This window comes from Myotis nattereri (assembly GCF_964212035.1).
Source record: "Myotis nattereri genome assembly, chromosome: 4".
Lineage (NCBI taxonomy): Eukaryota > Metazoa > Chordata > Mammalia > Chiroptera > Vespertilionidae > Myotis > Myotis nattereri.
Genome location: NC_138079.1, coordinates 101,364,591 through 101,384,230, shown reverse-complemented (window position 1 = coordinate 101,384,230; position 19,640 = coordinate 101,364,591). Strand labels below are relative to the sequence as shown.

General features: G+C 50.0%; 1 protein-coding gene across 1 annotated transcript in view; it reads right to left on the bottom strand.

The window, feature by feature from the left end:
* The window catches only part of LOC308517695 (phospholipid-transporting ATPase ABCA3), a 38,323-nt gene that overhangs the window by 8,505 nt on the left and 10,178 nt on the right, over positions 1 to 19,640 (bottom strand). The window contains exons 8-21 of the mRNA XM_081088962.1: positions 19,476 to 19,596; positions 16,767 to 16,940; positions 14,150 to 14,331; positions 12,768 to 12,911; positions 12,117 to 12,246; positions 11,787 to 11,941; positions 11,353 to 11,508; positions 10,861 to 11,071; positions 9,579 to 9,729; positions 7,346 to 7,444; positions 6,176 to 6,359; positions 5,066 to 5,369; positions 3,518 to 3,791; positions 227 to 431 (exon numbers count right to left, since the gene is read on the bottom strand). Of these exons, the coding sequence (XP_080945088.1) occupies positions 227 to 431; positions 3,518 to 3,791; positions 5,066 to 5,369; positions 6,176 to 6,359; positions 7,346 to 7,444; positions 9,579 to 9,729; positions 10,861 to 11,071; positions 11,353 to 11,508; positions 11,787 to 11,941; positions 12,117 to 12,246; positions 12,768 to 12,911; positions 14,150 to 14,331; positions 16,767 to 16,940; positions 19,476 to 19,596 (2,490 nt within the window). The remainder of the gene's footprint in view (positions 1 to 226; positions 432 to 3,517; positions 3,792 to 5,065; positions 5,370 to 6,175; positions 6,360 to 7,345; positions 7,445 to 9,578; positions 9,730 to 10,860; positions 11,072 to 11,352; positions 11,509 to 11,786; positions 11,942 to 12,116; positions 12,247 to 12,767; positions 12,912 to 14,149; positions 14,332 to 16,766; positions 16,941 to 19,475; positions 19,597 to 19,640) is intronic.

The window sequence follows — 19,640 nt, the reverse complement described above, 5'->3', positions numbered from 1 at the left end:
AGAACTGTCACCAGGGCACCTGGCCCCGGGGCCCTGCCTACCACAGGGGACAGAAGCTGAGGGCATGGAGATCAATGAGGGGGGCTGCCTGGCATTTCCAACTGTCCTCCTGGAGTCAGGGCTGAGCTGCCAGGGTGGGCCCCGGGCTGATTTTGGTCTGCACAGGGGCCCCAGGGCAAGCCCCCCGGACGTGCAGGGCAGGTTCCAGCACCAGCTGCGGCCTCACCAGCAGCAGCAGAGTGGGGATGAGGAAGGAGATGAGGTCCCACAGCAGAGCGGAGAGCCAGAAAGTGGCCACATGGACTCCACTCACAAACTGGACATGTTTGGCCTGGACAGCCCTCTCGCTGACCGCCAGGATGGAAAATGTGCTGGCCAAGAATGCCATGGCGAAGAGCAAGTTGAGGGCGATGTCAAATCCCTTCCGGCCCCTGCGGGGGTGGGGGGACAGGGCAGGTCAGGGATAGAGCTCAGCACTTCTGGGCAGATGGGGGATGGGGTCCTTGGTAACCACCATTCAAAGCATGTGATGCAGGTTAAGGGGAAATGCCAGAGCTGGGATGGTCCAGTACCAGGAAGATCCCCCCATCCCCAGAATAGCGCCTCCTCTGGATTCCCTGTCTCCAGTGACACAGTGCCACTCTCCCAGTCACTTTCAACCTGTGCCACCCACTCCCCACAGACACTCGGGTATCGCTCTGCCTTTCCCACATCTGAGAACGCTCTGCCTCTCTCTGTTCTGCCTTTGTCAGACCCCCATCACTGGGTGCCGGTATTGCTGCAGCAGCTCATCTCCCCCCACGCCACCCCTCTAGTGCATTCTACATTTAATTGCCGGTAACACCTTCTACACACTGGCTTTTATGGCTTCATTCTGTTGCTTAAACACATCCTGACCATTTCAATATATGATACTGGGACAAATGGATATCAATTGACCCAAAAAAGGAATGCAGTACTGACACCTGCTACAACATAGATGAACCTTGAAAGTAAAAGAAGCCAGTCACAAAAGGACACATCTATAATAATAAAAGTGTAATATGCTAATTAGACCAGCTGTCCTTCTGGATAAAGCTGGGGCTGTGAGGGAAGGAAGCCGGGTCCTGGTGCCAGAGGGAAGCCGGTGCCAGCAGCCGGGGGAAGGAAGGCCTACTCCTGCACAAATTCCGTGCATCGGGCCTCTAGTATTATATGATTCCATTTACATGAAATGTCTGAAACAGGCATATCCATGGAGATGGAAAGTAGACGAGTGGCTGCTGGGAGATGGAGGAGAGAGGAATGGAGAGTGACTGCCAGTGGTCACAGGGTGTCTTTTCGGGGTGATGAAAGGTGCAATAAAATTATATTGTGGTCCAACAGGTACATGAGAAGATGCTCAACATCCCTAATCATCAGGGAAATGCGAGTTAAAGCCACGATGTTTCCTTGAAAAATTAAAAGTAGAACTACTGTATGATCCAGCAATTCCTCTGGGTATTTACACGAAGGAAATAAAAACACTAACTTGAGAAGACAGCTGCATCCCATGTTCACAGCAGCATTTGTAATAGCCAAGACCCAGAAACCACCTCAGTGTCCATCAATGGGGGAACGGACAAGGGAAATGCAATATAAATCTCAGTGTTATTCAGCCACAACAATGAAAGAAATCCTGCCATTTGTGACAACACGAATAGACCTGGAGGGACGATGCTAAGTGAAATAAGACAGATAGAGAAAGACAAATACTGTATGATCTCACTTATCTGAAAAAAAAAAAAAAAAAGCCCCACAAAACCCCAAATTAACAAAACTCATAGATACAGAGGATAGACTGTTGTTGCCAGAGGTGGGGCATGGGTGAAATGGGTGAAGGGGGTCAAAAAGTACAAGCTTCCAGTTATTAAATATATGTCATGGGGATGTCATGTACAGTATGGTGACCATAGCGCATAATACTGTATTATATATTTTAAAGCTGTGAGAGAGTAAATCTTAAAAGTTCTTATCACAAGAAAAAGTATTTGAGCCCTAGCTGGTTTGGCTCAGTGGACAGAGCGTCAACCTGCGGACTGAAGGGTCCCAGGTTGCAGGCTCGATCCCCAGTAGGGGGAGTGCAAGAAGCAGCCAATCAGTGATTCTCTCTCATCATTGATGTTTCTATCTCTCTCTCCCTCTCTCTTCCTCTCCGAAATCAATAAAGAAATATTTAAAAAAGAAAAAATATTTGTAACTATGTATGGTGACAAATATTAACTAGACTTATTGTGGCCAACCATTTCCCAATACATGTATCAAATCATGATGTTGTACACCTGAGACTACCATAATGCTATATTTTCATATACTGAAAAATTACATTGTGATGAGGGCTCCCTGATTCTGTGAATATACCAATAATCATACAATTGTACTACAAGCAGGGATACTGTATGGTAGTTGAATTATATCTCCTAAGCTGTTAAAACAACAATTCCTGCTGCCTGGCCCACTCTTAGCATACCACGCTTGGACCTACTCAGCCTGACCTCTGGGTCTCCTAGTTTGGGGCCACCAGGAGGCAGCTGCCCCCCCAGGTGCTCCAGCACAGCCCCTGCCTGCAGCTGCCGATGACCTGCCCGGGCCTGAAGGCCCCATAGGCCCGTCTCTTCCTGATGTCTCCATCGAGGGGAAGCCCCTCCCCATTGGGTATCATTTCAAAGCCCTGCCATCTGCTCCATCACAGGTATTTACCTTGTGCTGGTCTGTTTCTGATATACCAAGGAGACCAAGTGACTGCCACTGTGTCTCTTCTTTTGGGGTGGAAATGGGAGGTATCAGAGGAAGAGGAAGACATGGTAAGGCCAGGGCCCAGTCTAGAATGGAGGGTGCAGATGAACCTCCCTCCCCCATGAATAAGTGCCCTGAAGTGGAGTGACTGTTCGGAAATTAACTGATTTTCTTGGCTTCCTCTGGATGGTCCCAGAGGTTTGGGGGCTCCGTGACGGGATGCGGCTGAGAGTCCGACACGCATGATGGCATGACAAGGCCTAAGGAGAGAAACGCCTCCTGGGCTCCCTGACTCGCCATCAAGAAGCAAGAACACTTGGTCTTCCTGCGTTCTGCTGTCCTGGCTCACACACACAGCCAGGAATGCCCTGAGCACGAGTGTGTGCTGGGATTCCCTGGGGACAGTGGCTGGGAGGAGCGGGGTGCAGATTTGGGAAGAGGGCATGGCTACCCTCTACATCTTCAGGAGCTCCCTGCAGGGACCTCAGTGTGTGTGGCACGGAGACTCAACACCTTATCTGCTACCCAAGTCAAGGGTGGGTAAGGGGAGCTGAGAAAGATATGGGGCAAGGATTCCCCACCAAGGACTAGAAGCTTCCTGAGGGCATAAACTATGCTTCATCCACCTCCATGGCCCTTGGTGGCCCAGGCAGTGCTGAGGCGGTCAGTTCTGACGAATGGTCCTGACAGGAGGAGGCAGGGGTCTGATCTGATGGGGACGGAGTCCTGACGGGGCACAGGGATGGTGGGGCAGTACACATACTCGTTAAACTGGTCCTTGGCGGCCTGCAGTGCACTCCGGGGCTGGGGGTAGTTGGAGACTGTGATGGAGGCCTGAGGGCCGCACAGCAGCTTGAATAGGAGGTTGTCCACAATGGCCAGCGCAGTGGCCGGGGAGTGGTATGCCTGGTTGTTGAATAGGGCGGTGATGACTGTCCGCTCGCCGACATCTCTGAAGGATGCTGCCACCAGGCACCGCTCGTTAAAGCCTCCCCCCTCCACCGAGGCCCTGAAAATCAGGAACTCCTCCAGGTCACCTGGGGGACAATGGCAGAGTCAGCAGTGTGGACGACTGGTGCCCACGGCCCATGCTCTGGGGAGTTCTGAAAGCCTGGAGGAACCAAGGGAAAGACATGCAACCTTCCAGGCGCACAGAAACTGTCCACGGCCTGTCCACCCTACACACAGGCTGTTCCACCCTGCCCGCAGGCTCACTGCTCTCGTCTTGCCTCTCACTCAGCTGTAAAATGGGTACAGTGATGCCACCTATATCGCAGGACCCAAGGGTCAACAAGGGGATAGGGACACATCAGTGAACCCTAGTACTCATATTTACACTGGCTTCCATAAGGCCTGCTGTCATTACCTACGGTCAGGTGTTTTTGAGTACAGTGTAAAACACCACGCCGCGAGGTGGTCAGAAACTAAAGGCCCCACACTCCCGAGGGAGCAGGCAATTGAACCTTCCAGATGGACTATGGCAGCGTCCTGAATCCCCAGAGCCACTGTGCACCACGAGAGCCCCACAATCTTTGGGCCAGGCTGGGTGACAGCCAGAAAACAGGCTGGGGCACATGGGGTGACAAAGAGGGGCACCCACCACTGTTTCAATGGGGCTAGTCAGGGTCACAGTCACTGGCGGGGCCAAGTGGGGACTCTGGGCTGCAGGAGCTCCTGCCCAGCACAGTGCCCAGCACAGTGCCAGCCCATTCTAGGCTGCCCATTCACATAGCTACAGAATAAATGAATTCCCGCCAAGATTTGGTGACCATTCAGTATACTGAATCTCAAAGTAGCTGGCCAGGAAGTGGGAGGGGAGCAGTGAGGGGAGCAAACCTTCAAGCATAGTCCATGTCACTAGAGTGATGCCAGCTCCAAACCCATGGCAGCGTCCAACTGCCACCCCTGGGGACATGGGACGGCTTTGGTTTTAGGATGATGGAAGAAAACACTGTGTCACATTAACGCATACTGTGACCAGCCAGCAACAAAGAAAGGGCAATGTAAAGATCATGGAAGTTTCACACTTCCTTTGAATGGGCCTAAGTATAAAACTTCAGGGAATGACCCCTTGGGCAAAATGTGGCCCTAGAGATGCTGTCTTATGTCTTCTTCTGACTCAGTGCAACCATCTTCTCCCCCAGGGGAGACCTGGCATGTCTGGAGGCATTTCTGGGTGTCACGATGGGGTGGGGTGGGTGCGGAGCAAGGGGGCCTGTGGTGCACAGGCCAAAGAAGAACTAACGACCCCAAATCTCTACAGCTCTCTACTCGTGCCGCTTGGGTCCTGAGCCCCAGGGATGCCCCTTACCCAGCACCTCGCGAGGCTCCTGGCCCTCAGCCTGCAGCATGTCCTTCAGGTGCTCAGCTAGCTGCTGGTCCAGCCGAGAGGTGCCAGGCACCGAGAAGGGCACAACAGTCCTGCCGTACTCGCCCAAGGTGAGCTTCAGGATGGGGTCGTCAAAGATCTCGGAGGAGTAGTTGATGGCCAGGAGGGCTAGGGTGATGGACATCACAGGGACCAGCACCTGGGCGGCCACCATCTTCCACTCCCGCCAGCTGTATGTGGCCTTCTTTAGGAACATGGCCAAGAACTGCTGGCAGTAGAGGGTGAGCTGCAGCAGAGGAGACGAGGTGACATGGCTGCCACTCGGGAGCCAGCATCTGACCAGCAGCAGGCATGGTTCCCACGTGAGCCTGGGGCCTTTGGCTGACATTGTGCCCTGGGGCCCCTGAACTTCTTGCAGGGCTCAGTCAGTGACATGCAGGACACGTGTGTTCGTGTCCCTGCAGGTCCTGATATGAGCCTCAGGGGGTCTTGCAACAGCCATGGAGGCAGGGCAGGCACTGTTTCCTTGTCACGGGAATTAGGGGACTGGCTGTGGTCCCACAGTTCTCCCGCTGAGGCCTCAGCCTCCCCTTGCTACGGGTATGAGGACACCGGCTGCGCTTGCAGAAAAAAATAAGTCCCTCAGCTGCCCATATCCCCCAGCTTCACCTCTTCACTGGCTTCCTAAGTGTGGGGAGTGTCACAGGAACCAGTCCCCAGGTCTGCCACATGCTGACCATGCAACCTTGGCTCAGGCCTCTGCTTTCTATCCATAAAATGGAACCAGTGCTGCTTCTACCTCATCAAATGCTGGCACACGTCAAGGTCTTGGTGAAGGGGGCATCATAGCAAAAATTCACTCTTATTCCTAAGGGGCCAAGTTAGAAGGTCAAGAAATTACAACTGCTCGATAAAAATGCTCCACGTTTTCCTTCTCTTTGCCAACCCGTGGGAGCACGAGCTGTAATCTACCCTCTTCCTGGCACACTGACCCTCCCGAAGTCCACATCTACCCTCATGGACCCTTAGCACGTGGGACTTAGGGGTCTCTCAATCCTCCTGCACTGCCTGGCTCCAGGCGCCAGCACTCACCCCTGTGTTAAGCTTGATGGCGGTGCAATCCTCAATCAGGGCGCCAATGCCGTCAGTTGGGTCCATTGTCCCACACAGGTTGCTGTCCAGTGCCCAGTCACTTGCCCGCCTCTCGTGCTGGTACTGCAGGGCAGGTAGCTGGATGGCCTGGATGTCCATGCTGGTGTCTACCAGCTTACCGACCCTGCACCAAACACACGAGGCCTGGTCATAAGGGAGGGAGAAGCTATTGTTCCACGGAGAAAGGAAGCAGAGGAGGGGAAAAGAGGGAGATTGTCAGAGGCACTAAAATAGAATGCCATCAGCTTCCTTGGCTGGTTTGTGCATGCATTCAATCATCAGTAAATACCTTCAGAACACCAGCTATTGAAGCAAGGAAAGTCCAGGAGAGAAAGACAAGCAGACAGGGACCCTGCTCATGGGGATCCTGGTCTCTTGGGGAGCCTGATCAAGGTCAGCATTTATAATCAGGGCTGTCCCAGGGGAGACAAGGAGGCTTGGGTCATGACAGCTACACTGTGTTTACCTTCACTTATTCTGTTGCCTGCTCTAGGCATGGGCCCTCAAGGAGAAATCCCTACCTCACATTCTATTTCTTTGCATCTCTAGTTCTTAACACTGTATCTGTCAAATAAGTACTCAACCAATGTCTGATGCATGCGTCAGTCATATCGAGCTCACCCTGCAGTTCTGAAGGTCTGAATGCTAAACTTCACATCTCCATTAGGGGTGGAGGCATGCTCTGGACTACTGCCTAAACCTGAGAGGAGTTTGGCAAACCTGCTGTTGCCAGGAGAGAGACCCCAAGGGAAGCGTACACACTCCCAACAGGATCGGAGCACAACTGCTCTCCGCTTTCTGAATTGCAGTGCATGTCAGAAACCTCACTGAGTTCACGTGGTCTTGATAACAGAGTCATGATTCGAACTCGGGCTCCGATAGCTGGCCCACTGCCCTGCTTCCACCCCAGGCATACGTCCACCCTCAGGTGGGTGTTAGAGATATAATTGAGAGGATGGCTTTATCATTCTAAAAAAACCATCCACTCACAAATTGTAATTCTGATTTCTGGTTCAACTCTACAAGATATTACAAACAATATCATTAAATAAGCAAATAGCAGTGGGGAAAAATCATCCCCATTGCTGAGTCCTAGACACACTTACTGACCGTAAGAAGACTTCCTCCATGGTAGTCACAGAGGCCCCAAAGCTGGCAATGCCCAGCTCCTTCTGCTTCTTCTCCAGTTTAGCAAAAAGACTTTCAAACCTGAAAAAAGACCCGGAGTGATGAGTCCCTTCTCAATGACGTTCCAGATACTTCATTCCTAAATAATCACCCCCGTGTAGTGTGGGGGAGGGGAAAAGAAGTGAGCTCCTTGAAATACCATTTAAAAAAAAAAAAAAAGGAAGTCAGGTTTTGTTTCCTGCCTTTAAAAAAAACTGACTTGAGAGTGAGAGAGGAGGGAGGGGAGGAGGGGAGGAGGGAGGGAGAGAGAAAAAGAGAGAGAAGAGAGATTTTTTGTTTCACTTATGTGCTCTGACCAGGGATCAAATCCACAACTTTGGCATGTATGGCGATGATCTAACCAATTGAGCCAGCCAGCCAGGGTTCCCTGACCCCCTTTGTTTCCATGTAACGTGCACAAAGGCATTCTTTAATAGTATACACCTACATGAGATCATAAAACCAACCAAAAGCAATGGTGAATGTTTATTTGATTGCAGGGCAAGGACAATTCTCTCTAAAAAGAAATCACAAGGGAGAAGATACAACCCATTAAATGTAAAGTAGCGGCCCTGGCCAGCTGGCTGGATTGTCATCCTGTGCACCGAAGGGTTGCTGGTTCAATTTTCAGTCTGAGTAAATGCAGGGATTGCAGGTTGAATTCCTGGTACAGGAGGCAACCAATCAATGTTTCTCTCTTTCTCCCTCTCCCTCTCCCTACCCCTCTAACAGCAATAAAACAAAACAAAACAAAATTAAAAAAAATAAATGTAATGTATCTGCATGGAAAAAAATCTCACAAAATTAGGCAACTACAAAATTGGAAAAGTTGCAACAAAAATGGTTGATATTAATTATCAACATGATATTAATGGGTCCACTACAGGCAAGTTAAAAAACAAAACATAGCCCTGGCCGGTGTGGCTCAGTTGGTTGGAGCGTACCCCGTACACCAAAAGGCGACAGGTTCAATTCCTGGTCAGGTTTGGTCCCCAGTTGGGGTGCATATAGGAGGCAGCAGATCAATGTTTCTCTCTCATATTGATGTTTCTCTCTCCCTTCCTCTCTCTAAGAAAAATAAAATAAAATAAAAAATACAGTACTATAAATGTATTTTCTCTTCCTTCTGATTTTCTTATTGACATTTCCTTTTCTCTAGCTTATTTTGTTGTACAAGTACAGTATAATACATATAACAGAAAAAACACGAGTTTACTGACTCTTTGTTATCGGTAAGGCTTTTGGTAAACAGTAGGCTATTATTAGTAGCTAAGCTTCTGGGGAGTCAAAATTTATATGTGGATTTTTTAATGTGCAGGAGTAGGGGAATCAGTGCCCCTAAGCTTTGCGTTGTCCAAGGGTCAACTACATATAAAACACTCTGACTGATAAATAAGAAAGAGATATGAACACATAATATGCAGAAAAAGCAAGGCTGAAAAACCAGGAAGGCCCTAGCTGGTTTGGCTCAGTGGATAGAGTATCAGCCTGTGGACTGAAGGGTCCTGAGTTCGATTCTGGTCACGGGCATATGCCTGGGTTGCGGGCTCGATCCCCAGTGCAGGAGGCAGCCGATCAATGATTCTCTCTCATCGTTGGTGTTTCTGACTCTCTCCCCTTTCCTCTCTGAAATCAATAAAAACATTAAAAACAACAACAAAAAACCCCACATTACTCAATCGGGCTTGTAGCAAGATTAAAAGTACTTTTAAGATTTATGTCCCAAAGTTTCAGAATGTGAATCAAGTTTGGATTTTTACCTCCCCACCCTGGTAGTCTGCACTGTTTATGAGGCATGTGTCTGTGACTCAAATTCTAAGACCAAGAAGACATAATACAAATTCGCAATTCCACAGAGAACTCTGGATGGGTTGTTGTGCACGCTTCACCCGGTGTGAGCAATGCACTGAGCTCCCCTTTGATGAGTAAGACACTTTTTTGCTTCTCAGGTATGAGTGTGTTTCCCCCAGCTCCACTGCACAGGGAGGCCTGGCACCCTGGGCCCAGCAAGCAGATTCGCCATGCTCACTGTGCTGACTGTCACAGGCCCAGGACCTGAGAGATGCCCACTGGCCAGGCCTGACAGGTGCAGGGCGGGTGACTCTGAGCCTGGAGCCCTCACAGCCCACTGAGCCCCGTTCTCTGGTCCGCACGTGCGCGCTCTCGGGACATGTACCTGTGCGTGCTCTCCTTGGGAAGAATGAACGACAGCTCCGCTCCGGCACTGCTCTCCAGGGAGGCGTTGGGGATGTGGTGGTAGACGAGCCGGGAGATGCTCTCTGGGTTGCAGTGAGGTTCCTTCACCAGCGTCATGTGGTAGCCTGCACCTGCAGCACAGCGGAACCCCACAGGAGGCTGTTGCCCATGTTTCTTGGCCCACCCAGGTCCTCAGGCCCAGGACCATGGCAGGCTCATGGGAAAGGGGCTGGAAAGCAGGGGTCCTCTCAGAACTCCTCAGAGCTATCCTGAGGGTTTGCCTCCTGCTCCCTAGCTGGGAAGAGATGCTGGAAAACATGGGAGCTAAGCATGATAAGGAGGTGAAACCAAGCCAGACTTCAGACTTCAAGTCTCAGAGGCTGTGGTAGATACTGTCCCCAAGAACCTTGCTTTCTCAGTAATGGAACCCCAGCACGGAGGCCATCCTGTCCAGTCTTCACCAACCTGATGGTGACTACACTGGGTCACCATCTACTTGACAGGACTGTGTGCTGAGCAGGGGGAGCCACAGAAGGAAGGTATCCAACTCCTGAGGTATCTTGTTTTCTGTCTTTGCTCCTTCCCGCTGGCAGAATGTGGATGGGACCTGGCACACTGGACATGAGCTGCCCTGAGGAAAATCATGCCGACATAGCAAGGAGGATCCTGATTCCACATGCGACCCACCAGCCCTGGACCATGTCATAGGCCACTTGCTGGTGTGAGAGCTGCAATACTGGCACACGGCGTGGCCTCTCCAAGAGCACTGCTGCTCTGGGCAGCCCTGATTCTCAACTGCTATTCCATTGACCATGACTGGTGGTTGTTCTAATCCAATCAAGACAATCTGCTCCATTTCCCTCCCTCTCCACTCTTACAATCTCCTCTGCCTGGGGCCTCGGGTCTCCACCCAGAGGTAGCAGACAGAAGTCTAGGGAAGGCTTCTCCCTGACTGATCTCGGGGGCCTATTACTCGAGGATATTTTTTTACTGATTTTTAGAGAAAGTGGAAGGGAGGGAGGGAGGGAGAGAGAGATGTGATAGAGACACATGGATTGGTTGCCTCCCACACGCACCCATACTGGGGCCAGGGATCGAACCCACAACCCTTTGGTGGATAGGCCAATACTCTAACCACTGAGAACGCCGGCCAAGGCAACAGTGGGCACTTTGTTCAGCACACTGGGTCAGTGACACTGGCCCCATATAGACCAACCTATAGGTTGGCCCGCCCAGCCCACTTCCCACCCTCGGCCACTCACCATATTTCTGTTTGAGGAACAGCGAAGACCCGCAGCACTGCAGCTCCCCCTTGGCCATGATGGCGATGCGGTCCCCGAGCAGGTCGGCCTCATCCATGAAGTGGGTGGTCAGCAGGATGGTGCGGTCACTTTTCTGCTGCTGAAGGAGGTCCCAGATGGCCCTTCTGGAGATGGCGTCCATGCCCGAGGTGGGCTCATCCAGCATCAGGACCTGGAGGGCGAGGCACAGCCTGGGAACAGGTCTGGGCTGGCCGTATCCTCGGCCCATGCAGCTCAAGTCCACAAAGACGCAGCAGGACCGCCCTTGCCTAACTGCCCATACAGGGTGTCCAGGGCCAGGGTTTCTGAGCCACGGCTGCGGAGCCAGCAGCCAGCCCAGGCCGAGTGGGAGCTAGAGGGCAACGCCTCTGGGCCCACTGCCCCAAGTGTTTGTTCATCGCATATGGGGGCCCTGGCCGTGTCCTTCAGGAGGTCGGGCCCGCTGCCCTGTACCTTGGAGCCCGCGATGAGGGCGATGCCGATGGACAGCTTGCGCTTCATCCCCCCGCTCAGGAACCTGCTCCGTGAGTCCCGCTTGTCCTCCAGACCGAGGATGTGCAGCATCTGTTTGACTTCTTCAGGGCACTTCTGGCGGGACAAGCCTTTCAGCTGAAATAGCAGGGAACAGAGGGTTCGACAGGGGCTTATGAGGGGCCATCCAGTGAACCCCTTAGCCTTGGCATTGTCTCATCCTTTCATGTGTGGGCCTCCCAGTCCTGGCTTCCCTCCCACCTCCCCTGCTCCAAGTGTATGGGAGGGCTCCACGGAGCAGGTCTGGTTTGCCGGGAGGCTAAGGGCTCAGCTGGCTGCCTGGGGAACCCAAGCATGCGGACTAAGGAACAAATATGACAAGGACAACCTCTGAATCCCATGCCCTGCCAGCTCACCTGAGCATAGAAGTACAGGTGCTCTGCTACTGTCAGGTTGTCAAACAGGACGTCGTGCTGTGGGCAAAGGCCCAGGCTTTTCCGGATCTGAGCCATGTCTTGTGAAATCTCATACCCGTTGATATATGCCCGCCCACTGGTTGGGGGAAAAAGACCTGCAGCCAAGGAGAAGACCAAAGGCTTAGGTTCAGCAGATACCCTGCCAGCCAGCACGAGGCGCAACGGCCTTGCCATGTCCTTGCAGTTTTGCCTCAGTTCACCCAAGGGACTGGCCTGTGAGCAGTTTGCTGGTCACCCCGCTCCTGCCATGGTGGCCATGTGGCCCCTCACCTGTGAGCATTGAGAGGGTGGTAGTCTTTCCTGCACCATTGTGGCCGAGTAGGACAGTGATCTGCCCCTCATACAGGTTCAGGTTCAGGTCTTTGACGGCTGCCTTGCCCTTGTTCCCCACTCTGAACACCTGCAGGAAAGGCAGAGGCGGCCCTGGACTTCAGGGGCCCTCAGGAACTCGCTCCATGGGTCCCTCCCACTCCCACCATCACTAGTCAGCAGGCAGAGAGGCGGAAGTTTTGGACAGAGTGCTGACTGGTGGCCATGCTGCCTCCCGCTGTTCTCTGACTCCTCCACCCCCAACAGCTCCCCAACATCCCTGGTGTCTGGCATCAAAGGCTTGTGAGGCCAAGGCACCACTGTGCAGCCAGCACCGCGTCACTCACTGCAAAGCTGCTGAGAGGTTAAGTCTGCGCAGTGGCATGCATTACTGACTCAACCCCGCGTCTCCACACTGGGCCCTGGGGACGCAGCATCTGAGTGGTGGCCAGTGCCTGGGAGAGCTGGTCAGAGAGCAGCCCCGAGGATCCAGGAGGCAACAGGCCCAGAGGACAGGCACCAGCTTGGAGAGAGCCAGAGGCAAGGCAGCAGGTCTTACCACCTGTGACTCCGAAGTCCCCCTTCCCTGCCTGTCCCCACAGGGTGTGACACCTTGGATATGTGCTTGATCTTGATCCCGGCCACCAGGTTCTCTGGCTCAGCTTCAAAGTACTCTGTCTTGAGGGCTTTCTCAGGGTCGTGGTCTTCCTCCTCTTTCCCTAAAACCGTTCTCGGGTGCCCGCACCAATACGAGGGCTAGATTGGAAAGCAGACGGGTCTCAGATGGCTGATTCATGTCAGGTCATTGTGTTTGTGACAAATAGAGCAACATTGAACTGACATGCTAAAGGCAGGCAGCAGTCAGGCCCCGGTCCTCCCGCCCACAAGGCTGCGCACAGGAGACGCTGCGTAGAGCCCCAGGGCTGGGTCAGGATCCAGCACAGCCCCCCACTCTCTACTCCTGGGAAGCACTCAGCCTCAGCTTCCTAATCTGCCATATGGCATGACGACAACTCACACGCATATTGTCATATCATATCCACTCAGATGTGACACGGAGGAAAAGCAAACAGTGACATTTAATACAGACAGGTTATTGGATGTTCCAGTCCAGAGTGATGTCAGGATAGACAGCGGTTCTCAACCTTCTGGCGCTTTAAGTACAGTTCCTCATATTGTGACCCAACCATAAAATTATTTCCGTTGCTACTTCATAACTGTAATGTTGCTACTGTTATGAATCGTAATGCAAATATCTGATATGCAGGATGGTCTTAGGCGACTCCTGTAAAAGGGTCGTTCGACCGCCAAAGGTGTTGTGACCCACAGCTTCAGAACCGCTGGCACAGAACATGAAGGAGGCTGTGTCTTCACACCCTCAACTGCACCCTTACTCACCTACACAGAAGCGCATGAACTATATAGGAGGAGCCAAAGGGCCAGGCCTCCCTCTGCTATGAGGAAGCCCCGCCCCACCCCGCCCTGTCTAGGGGATGACTCTCACCCTGTCTGGCTATCACAGGGACAGGCTGTGTGAGGGGTAAGACTAACCACAAACCGTACCCATGCCCCACCCTCGAGGGAGGCCCATGGGCACAGGTAACACAGGGCCACAGGTAAGGTGAGAACTGGGCCCTAGAACTCCCTGTAGAGGTACGCCTTCGAGGGGAGACTTGGTTTAACCCACGGTTATGTCCCCAGTGCATTTCCAATGCCTGGAATAGCTCTGACACACCATAATCCACTGGTTTTAAACCACATGTTTTACGTGACTTTGAAATCAGACTGGTTCTTAGGAATCATGGTATGCCACAGTATTAACTGTATTTTTCTTTCTTTTTAAAAATAATTTTCTTTTATTTATTTTCACTGATTTCAGAGAGAAAAGGAGAGGGAGAGAGAGATCGAAACATCAATGATGAGAGAGAATCATTGATCAGCTGCTTCCTGCGCCCCCCACTGGCAGCATGAGGAGCAGGGGCATCAGGACTCACCGTGACGAAGAAGTACCAGGGCTGGGGCACACCAAACTGCCCCGGGAAGATGGCCTCCACGTACCAAGTCACCAGGCCGTAGAGGACAGAGTCCAACAGCAGCATGCCTAGCACTTGCCCAAAGGAGAAGTCATCGTCCACGTTGACGGGACTCAGGAGGTCTCGCCACTGGACGCCAGTGCCTGGAAAACAGACCAGGAAATGGGCCTGACATGGCCCTGCAGCCTCCTCTCCCCGCCAACAGCAATGCCAGCATGACGTCTCCCCTCCTGCTCTTATGGCCAATCTGATGACTCTCTTCAGGTCTGTTTTTAAATATAATTTTTAAAAATATATATTTTTATTGATTTCAGAGAGGGAAGGAGAGGAGAGATAGAAACATCCATGATGAGAGAGAATCACTGATCGGCTGCCACCTGCACGCCCCACACTGGGGCTCGAGCTCACAACCTGGGCATGTGCCCTTGACTGTTATCGAACCTGGGGCCCTTCAGTCCGCAGGTCAACGCTCTATTCACTGAGCCAAACCAGCCAGGGCTCTTCAGGTCTTGAAGGTAAGAGTAAGTTACAAAATCAATGTTATAGAACCAGCAAAAGCTCATTAACTGACAAGACAGGCTCAAATTTGATTGTGAGGCCTGACTGCTGCCTGTGTTTAGCATGTCAGTTAATTGTTTTTTTGTTTTTGTTTTCTATTTTTTTATTGCTTAAAGTATTACAAAGAGTATTACATATGTCTCCTCCCCCCCCCCCCCACCCTTGACAATGCCCTGGCCTCCCCTACCCCCCAGTGTCTTATGTCCATTGGTTATGCTTATATGCATGCATACAAGTCCTTTGGTTGATCTCTTACCCACCCCCCTCCTGCCCTCCCACCCTCCCCGGCCTTCCTGCTGTAGTTTATGTCAGTTAATTGTTGCTCTATTTGTCACAAACACAAACACATATACATAAACAAATATCTCTATATATAATACACGTATACATTATGCACACACATACGCATACATATATGTGATTTGGGGTAAGCCCAATGTTGGATCAGTGTGCATTTCATATGTCTTTTTAAAAACGGGAAAATGCTTTGGACACATAGAAAGCTCTATGTAGTGATGCTCATAGTGTTTTGTCTTCTCCTTGTTTTGCAACAGCACAGTCCCAACGATGCTTGGGTATCCTGTGGAGCCAGACGACCTGTTGGCTCGAGAACCTCTGATGAACATGGCTGCTCTCTGGCCTTGGTCAATGTTTACTTTGAAACAACTAGAAATTCGTCTGTTTTACGAAAATTCAGTATAGAACTTTGAAAAATGAGAGGTGTCATACAGTTATATTCTTCTCTGTAAATGGCTTTTTAAAAAGTATTTGAATCCTGAAAGGGACGGTGCATTAAAAGTCCACATTGTACTTCACACTACTAAACATGGAAACATATATTTAAAATGAAAGTGTTGGAAGACATTGTTGGAAGAAAAATATTCTAAGTAAAGATAAAGCCGCATTAAAAAAGAAAAGATAAAGCCACACCGAGGCTCCTGTGAGCATCCACCTGCCTCCTTCCATAGACCCCCCCCCCCCCCCCAACCAGAAGCTACAATAACTAGGAATTGTGTGGTTGGAAGAAACGAGAGCATTCACCCTGAAAAAGAGACCATCTGGATGGGGCAGGGCCAACATGGCCTTAAACTGCACACAGGTCAGTCATGTAGAAAGGAGATTGCGTCTCACTTCCTGCTAGTGAAGCCAGAAAACAATGTTCTGGTCTGTCCTTGTTTTTCCCTCAGGCCTCCTCACCCTCACTGCCAATCATTGCAGGTTCAGGGGGCCGGGAAAGGGAGAGATGCTAATTGTACCACTTTACAGAGAAGAGGCATGGATCAAAACCCACGGGCTTTGACAGAACAGAGAAAGACAAACGCCTTATGATTTCACTTATATGTGGAATCTGAAAACAAGATAAACGAACAAGCAGAACAGAAACAGACTCAAAGATACAGAAGACATTTTGATGGTGTCCGATGGGAAGGGTTTGGGGGGATGGGAGAGAAAGGTGAAGGGATTAAGACGTGCAAATGGGTAGTTACAGAATAGCCACGGGGATGTAAAGTACAGCATAGCCAATAACATTATAATAACTATGCATGGTGTTAGATGGGTACTAGATGTATGGGGGTGATCAGTTAATAAGTTCTATAAATGTCTAATCATTGGGTCGTATAACTGAAACTAATATAATACTGTACATCAACTGTAACTGAAAAATAATAAGCCATTTAAAAAACCAAACATGGACTCTGAGACCTGGATGTAATAACTCTGAATGCCTCCTGCTGCAGGCAGAGGCTCGGGTAATCGAGTGCAATCCCACGTCCGCAGGTGCAGATGCTCACATCCAGTGTTTTCCTGCAGCAACAGCTGGTTCCAGGCAGAGCTTCGAGGGAACTCAAAGCCGCAACTACACCATCCAGGTGGTGGAGGCCGAGAACCTGTCTTCCAAATGCGTCACTCGCTCAGCTGTCCCGATGTGTCTATTACCGGAGTTGGAGGTGCGTCTGCTCAGACCCTCTTGGGTGTAACTGAACCAGCAAGGGCAGCTAGTGAGAAGGAAAACACTCACCTTTTGCTTCAAATTTTCCAATGAGTTGGGCTCCCATCGCCATGGCGACATTGGACAGGAGACAGGAGAAGAGCTTCTGGCTAAGGGTCATCCAGTTGTATCGAGGAGCAACGAAGAAGTAGGGGATGTAAGTAAAGAAGTACAGGCAGCCCCCGACGGCGGCCGCCATGTTGGCTACAGATGAAGAGAGAAAGGTAAGTGTGATAAAATCATGCAGGAGAGTTTGCAGGAATGTGTCAGCAGGAAGCCCGTGAGCCTCAGGCCCCCCCCTCCCCCTCCCTGGGACACAAGCGCTGGTGCTGGGGACTCCAGGCTTGGCCTGCAGTCTTTTCTCTAGTCTGGGTGCCTGTGCCCTAGGGAATGTGATCCTGCTCAGGGCGGCACATGCCCTCTTCATCCTGGGTCCACACATTGATTTTCCAGCCCTCTCCTACAGACTTCACCTCCAATTGCCTCGACACTGGACACCTGACATGACTAACACTGAGCCCCTCACCACAGCCTTGCTTCTTGCCTGGTCTTCCCCTTCCCATTCACTCACTCATCTCACGGATAATCACTGAGTGCCTACCCTGTGCCAGGCCTGCTCCAGGCACCAGGGAGACCACTGCAAACAAGACAGACAAAGCCCCACCCCACGCCCACCCGAGTTTATAATCCCGTGGGGACACAGATAGCCAGCAAGGCGAAGAAGGAGGACGAGACATTCCCTAGACCAGGGGCTGTGACTGTGACCAGGTGGCCAAGGAAGGCTTTGACGAGAAGGTGACACGTGGGAAAGACCTGAGAGAGGTGAGGATGGGTCGTGGAGGTGTGGGGGAAACAGTGTGGCTGTAGTCCATGCGGGCAGCCCTCAAATGCTTTGTTCTTAAGACTCCTTAACGTCATTAAAAATCATTAAGGACATCAAAGAACTTTTGTTTATGTGAGTTATACACACACACACATCAATGTTGACTGCATTAGAAATTAAACTAAGGACATTTAAAGATATTTAAGAATAAAAATAATAAACCCATTACAGGCTAACATAAATATTTTTATGAAAAACACTCTATTTCTCATAATTTAGTAAGACAAGCGCAAGAGGTTACATTTTTGCAAGCCTCTGCATGTTTGACTTAGATTATAGCTGAATTGTCATAGCTGCTTGTGTTACATTTTTTGGGTCAAGTGAATAAAGAAATCAGCTTCACACAGATAAGTAGCTGGAAAAGAGAGGGTATTTAAAAGCCTCTTAGATATTTGTGGGTATTCTTTTTTGACACTACACCATTCAATAAGTGGTGGTTTCTTATGGTTAGGTGCCATGTGGAATGAAACTAACCAGTGAACTTTTCATACGATTACACTGAAATCCACTGGTCTAACTTGCACTTCAAATGGATTAATCTTCTTGCATGATTTATAACATGATGCCTTGGTCATTTGGATAATATTGCTTGAGTTATGCAGATCTAAGTGTTAACACATTTTATTATACAACAGAGGGCCCAAGTAGATATTTCTCCAAAAAGGACACACAGATGGCCAACAGCAAATGCAAATCAAAACCACAATAAGATATTACCTCAGTTTGTCAGAATGGCTATCATAAAAAAGACAACAAAAATATGTTGGTGAGGATGTGGAGAAGAGGAAACCCTTGTGCACTGTTGATGAGAGTGTAAATTAATGTAACCACTATGTATGGAGAACCCTCAAAAGGTTAAAAATAGAACTACCATATGACCTAGCAATTACATTCCTAGGTATTTATCTGAAGAAAACAAAAACAATTATTTGAAAAGATATATGCACCCCTATGTTCATTGCAGCATTATTTACAACAGCAGAGATATGGAAGCATCCTAAGTATTCATTAATAGATGAATGGATAAAGATGTGGTACATATATGCACAATGGAATATTACTCAGCCATAAAAAAGGAAATCTTGCCATTTGTGACAACATGTCTGAAACTAGAGAGTATTATGTTACATGAAATAAGTTGGACAGAGAAAGACAAATACTATATGATCTCACTTATAAGTGGAATACAAAAAAACAAAACAAACAAATAAAACAAAATAGAAACAAACTCAGAGATACAGAGAATAAACTGATGGTTGCCAGAATGGAGAGGGTTGTGGGGTGGGGTGGAAAAGGGGAAGGGGATTAAGAAGTACAAACTTCCCATCCTATATAATAAAAGGTTAATATGCAAATTGTCCCTTCCACTGGGAGTTTGACCAGCCGGCCAGCCCCCCTCCCCCCTGCATCACCTCCCCACAGCCCAATCAGCCCAATCAGGGAGGGCCAGCCGCATCCCACCTGTGCACGAATTCGGGCACTGAGCCTCTAGTTATAAAATAAGTCATGAGGACATAATGTACAGCATAGGGAACATAGTCAATAACATCATTATAACTATGTACAGTGACAGATAATGACTAGACTTATTGTGGTGATCACTTTGTAAGGCACATAAATGTTGAATCACTATGTTGTATACCTGAAACTAATATACTTACTGTATGTCAATTATAATTAAAAATAAATTTAAAAAAGAATTAGTCAGGGATGTACTTCAACACCTAGAAAATTGAGTCCAAAGGAAAGTGCAGATACAAAAACTCTTCAGTTTCTATTTATCACAAATGAAACTGCCAGGTTTTCTGGGGTTTTATCACTCCCTGTCCTCTGTTCCCGGGGTCAGGAATACTCACCTTTGCTGAAGAAGGTGCTGACCATGAAGCTGAAGGAGATGGAGGAGATGGCAAAGCAGACCAGGAAGACCAGCACCAGAGAGGGGTCGCTGTGTGCAAGCACCGCCACGTCCTTCTTCACCTGCGTGGGGTGCCACCCCAGAGGTCAGCACACGCAGGTGACAG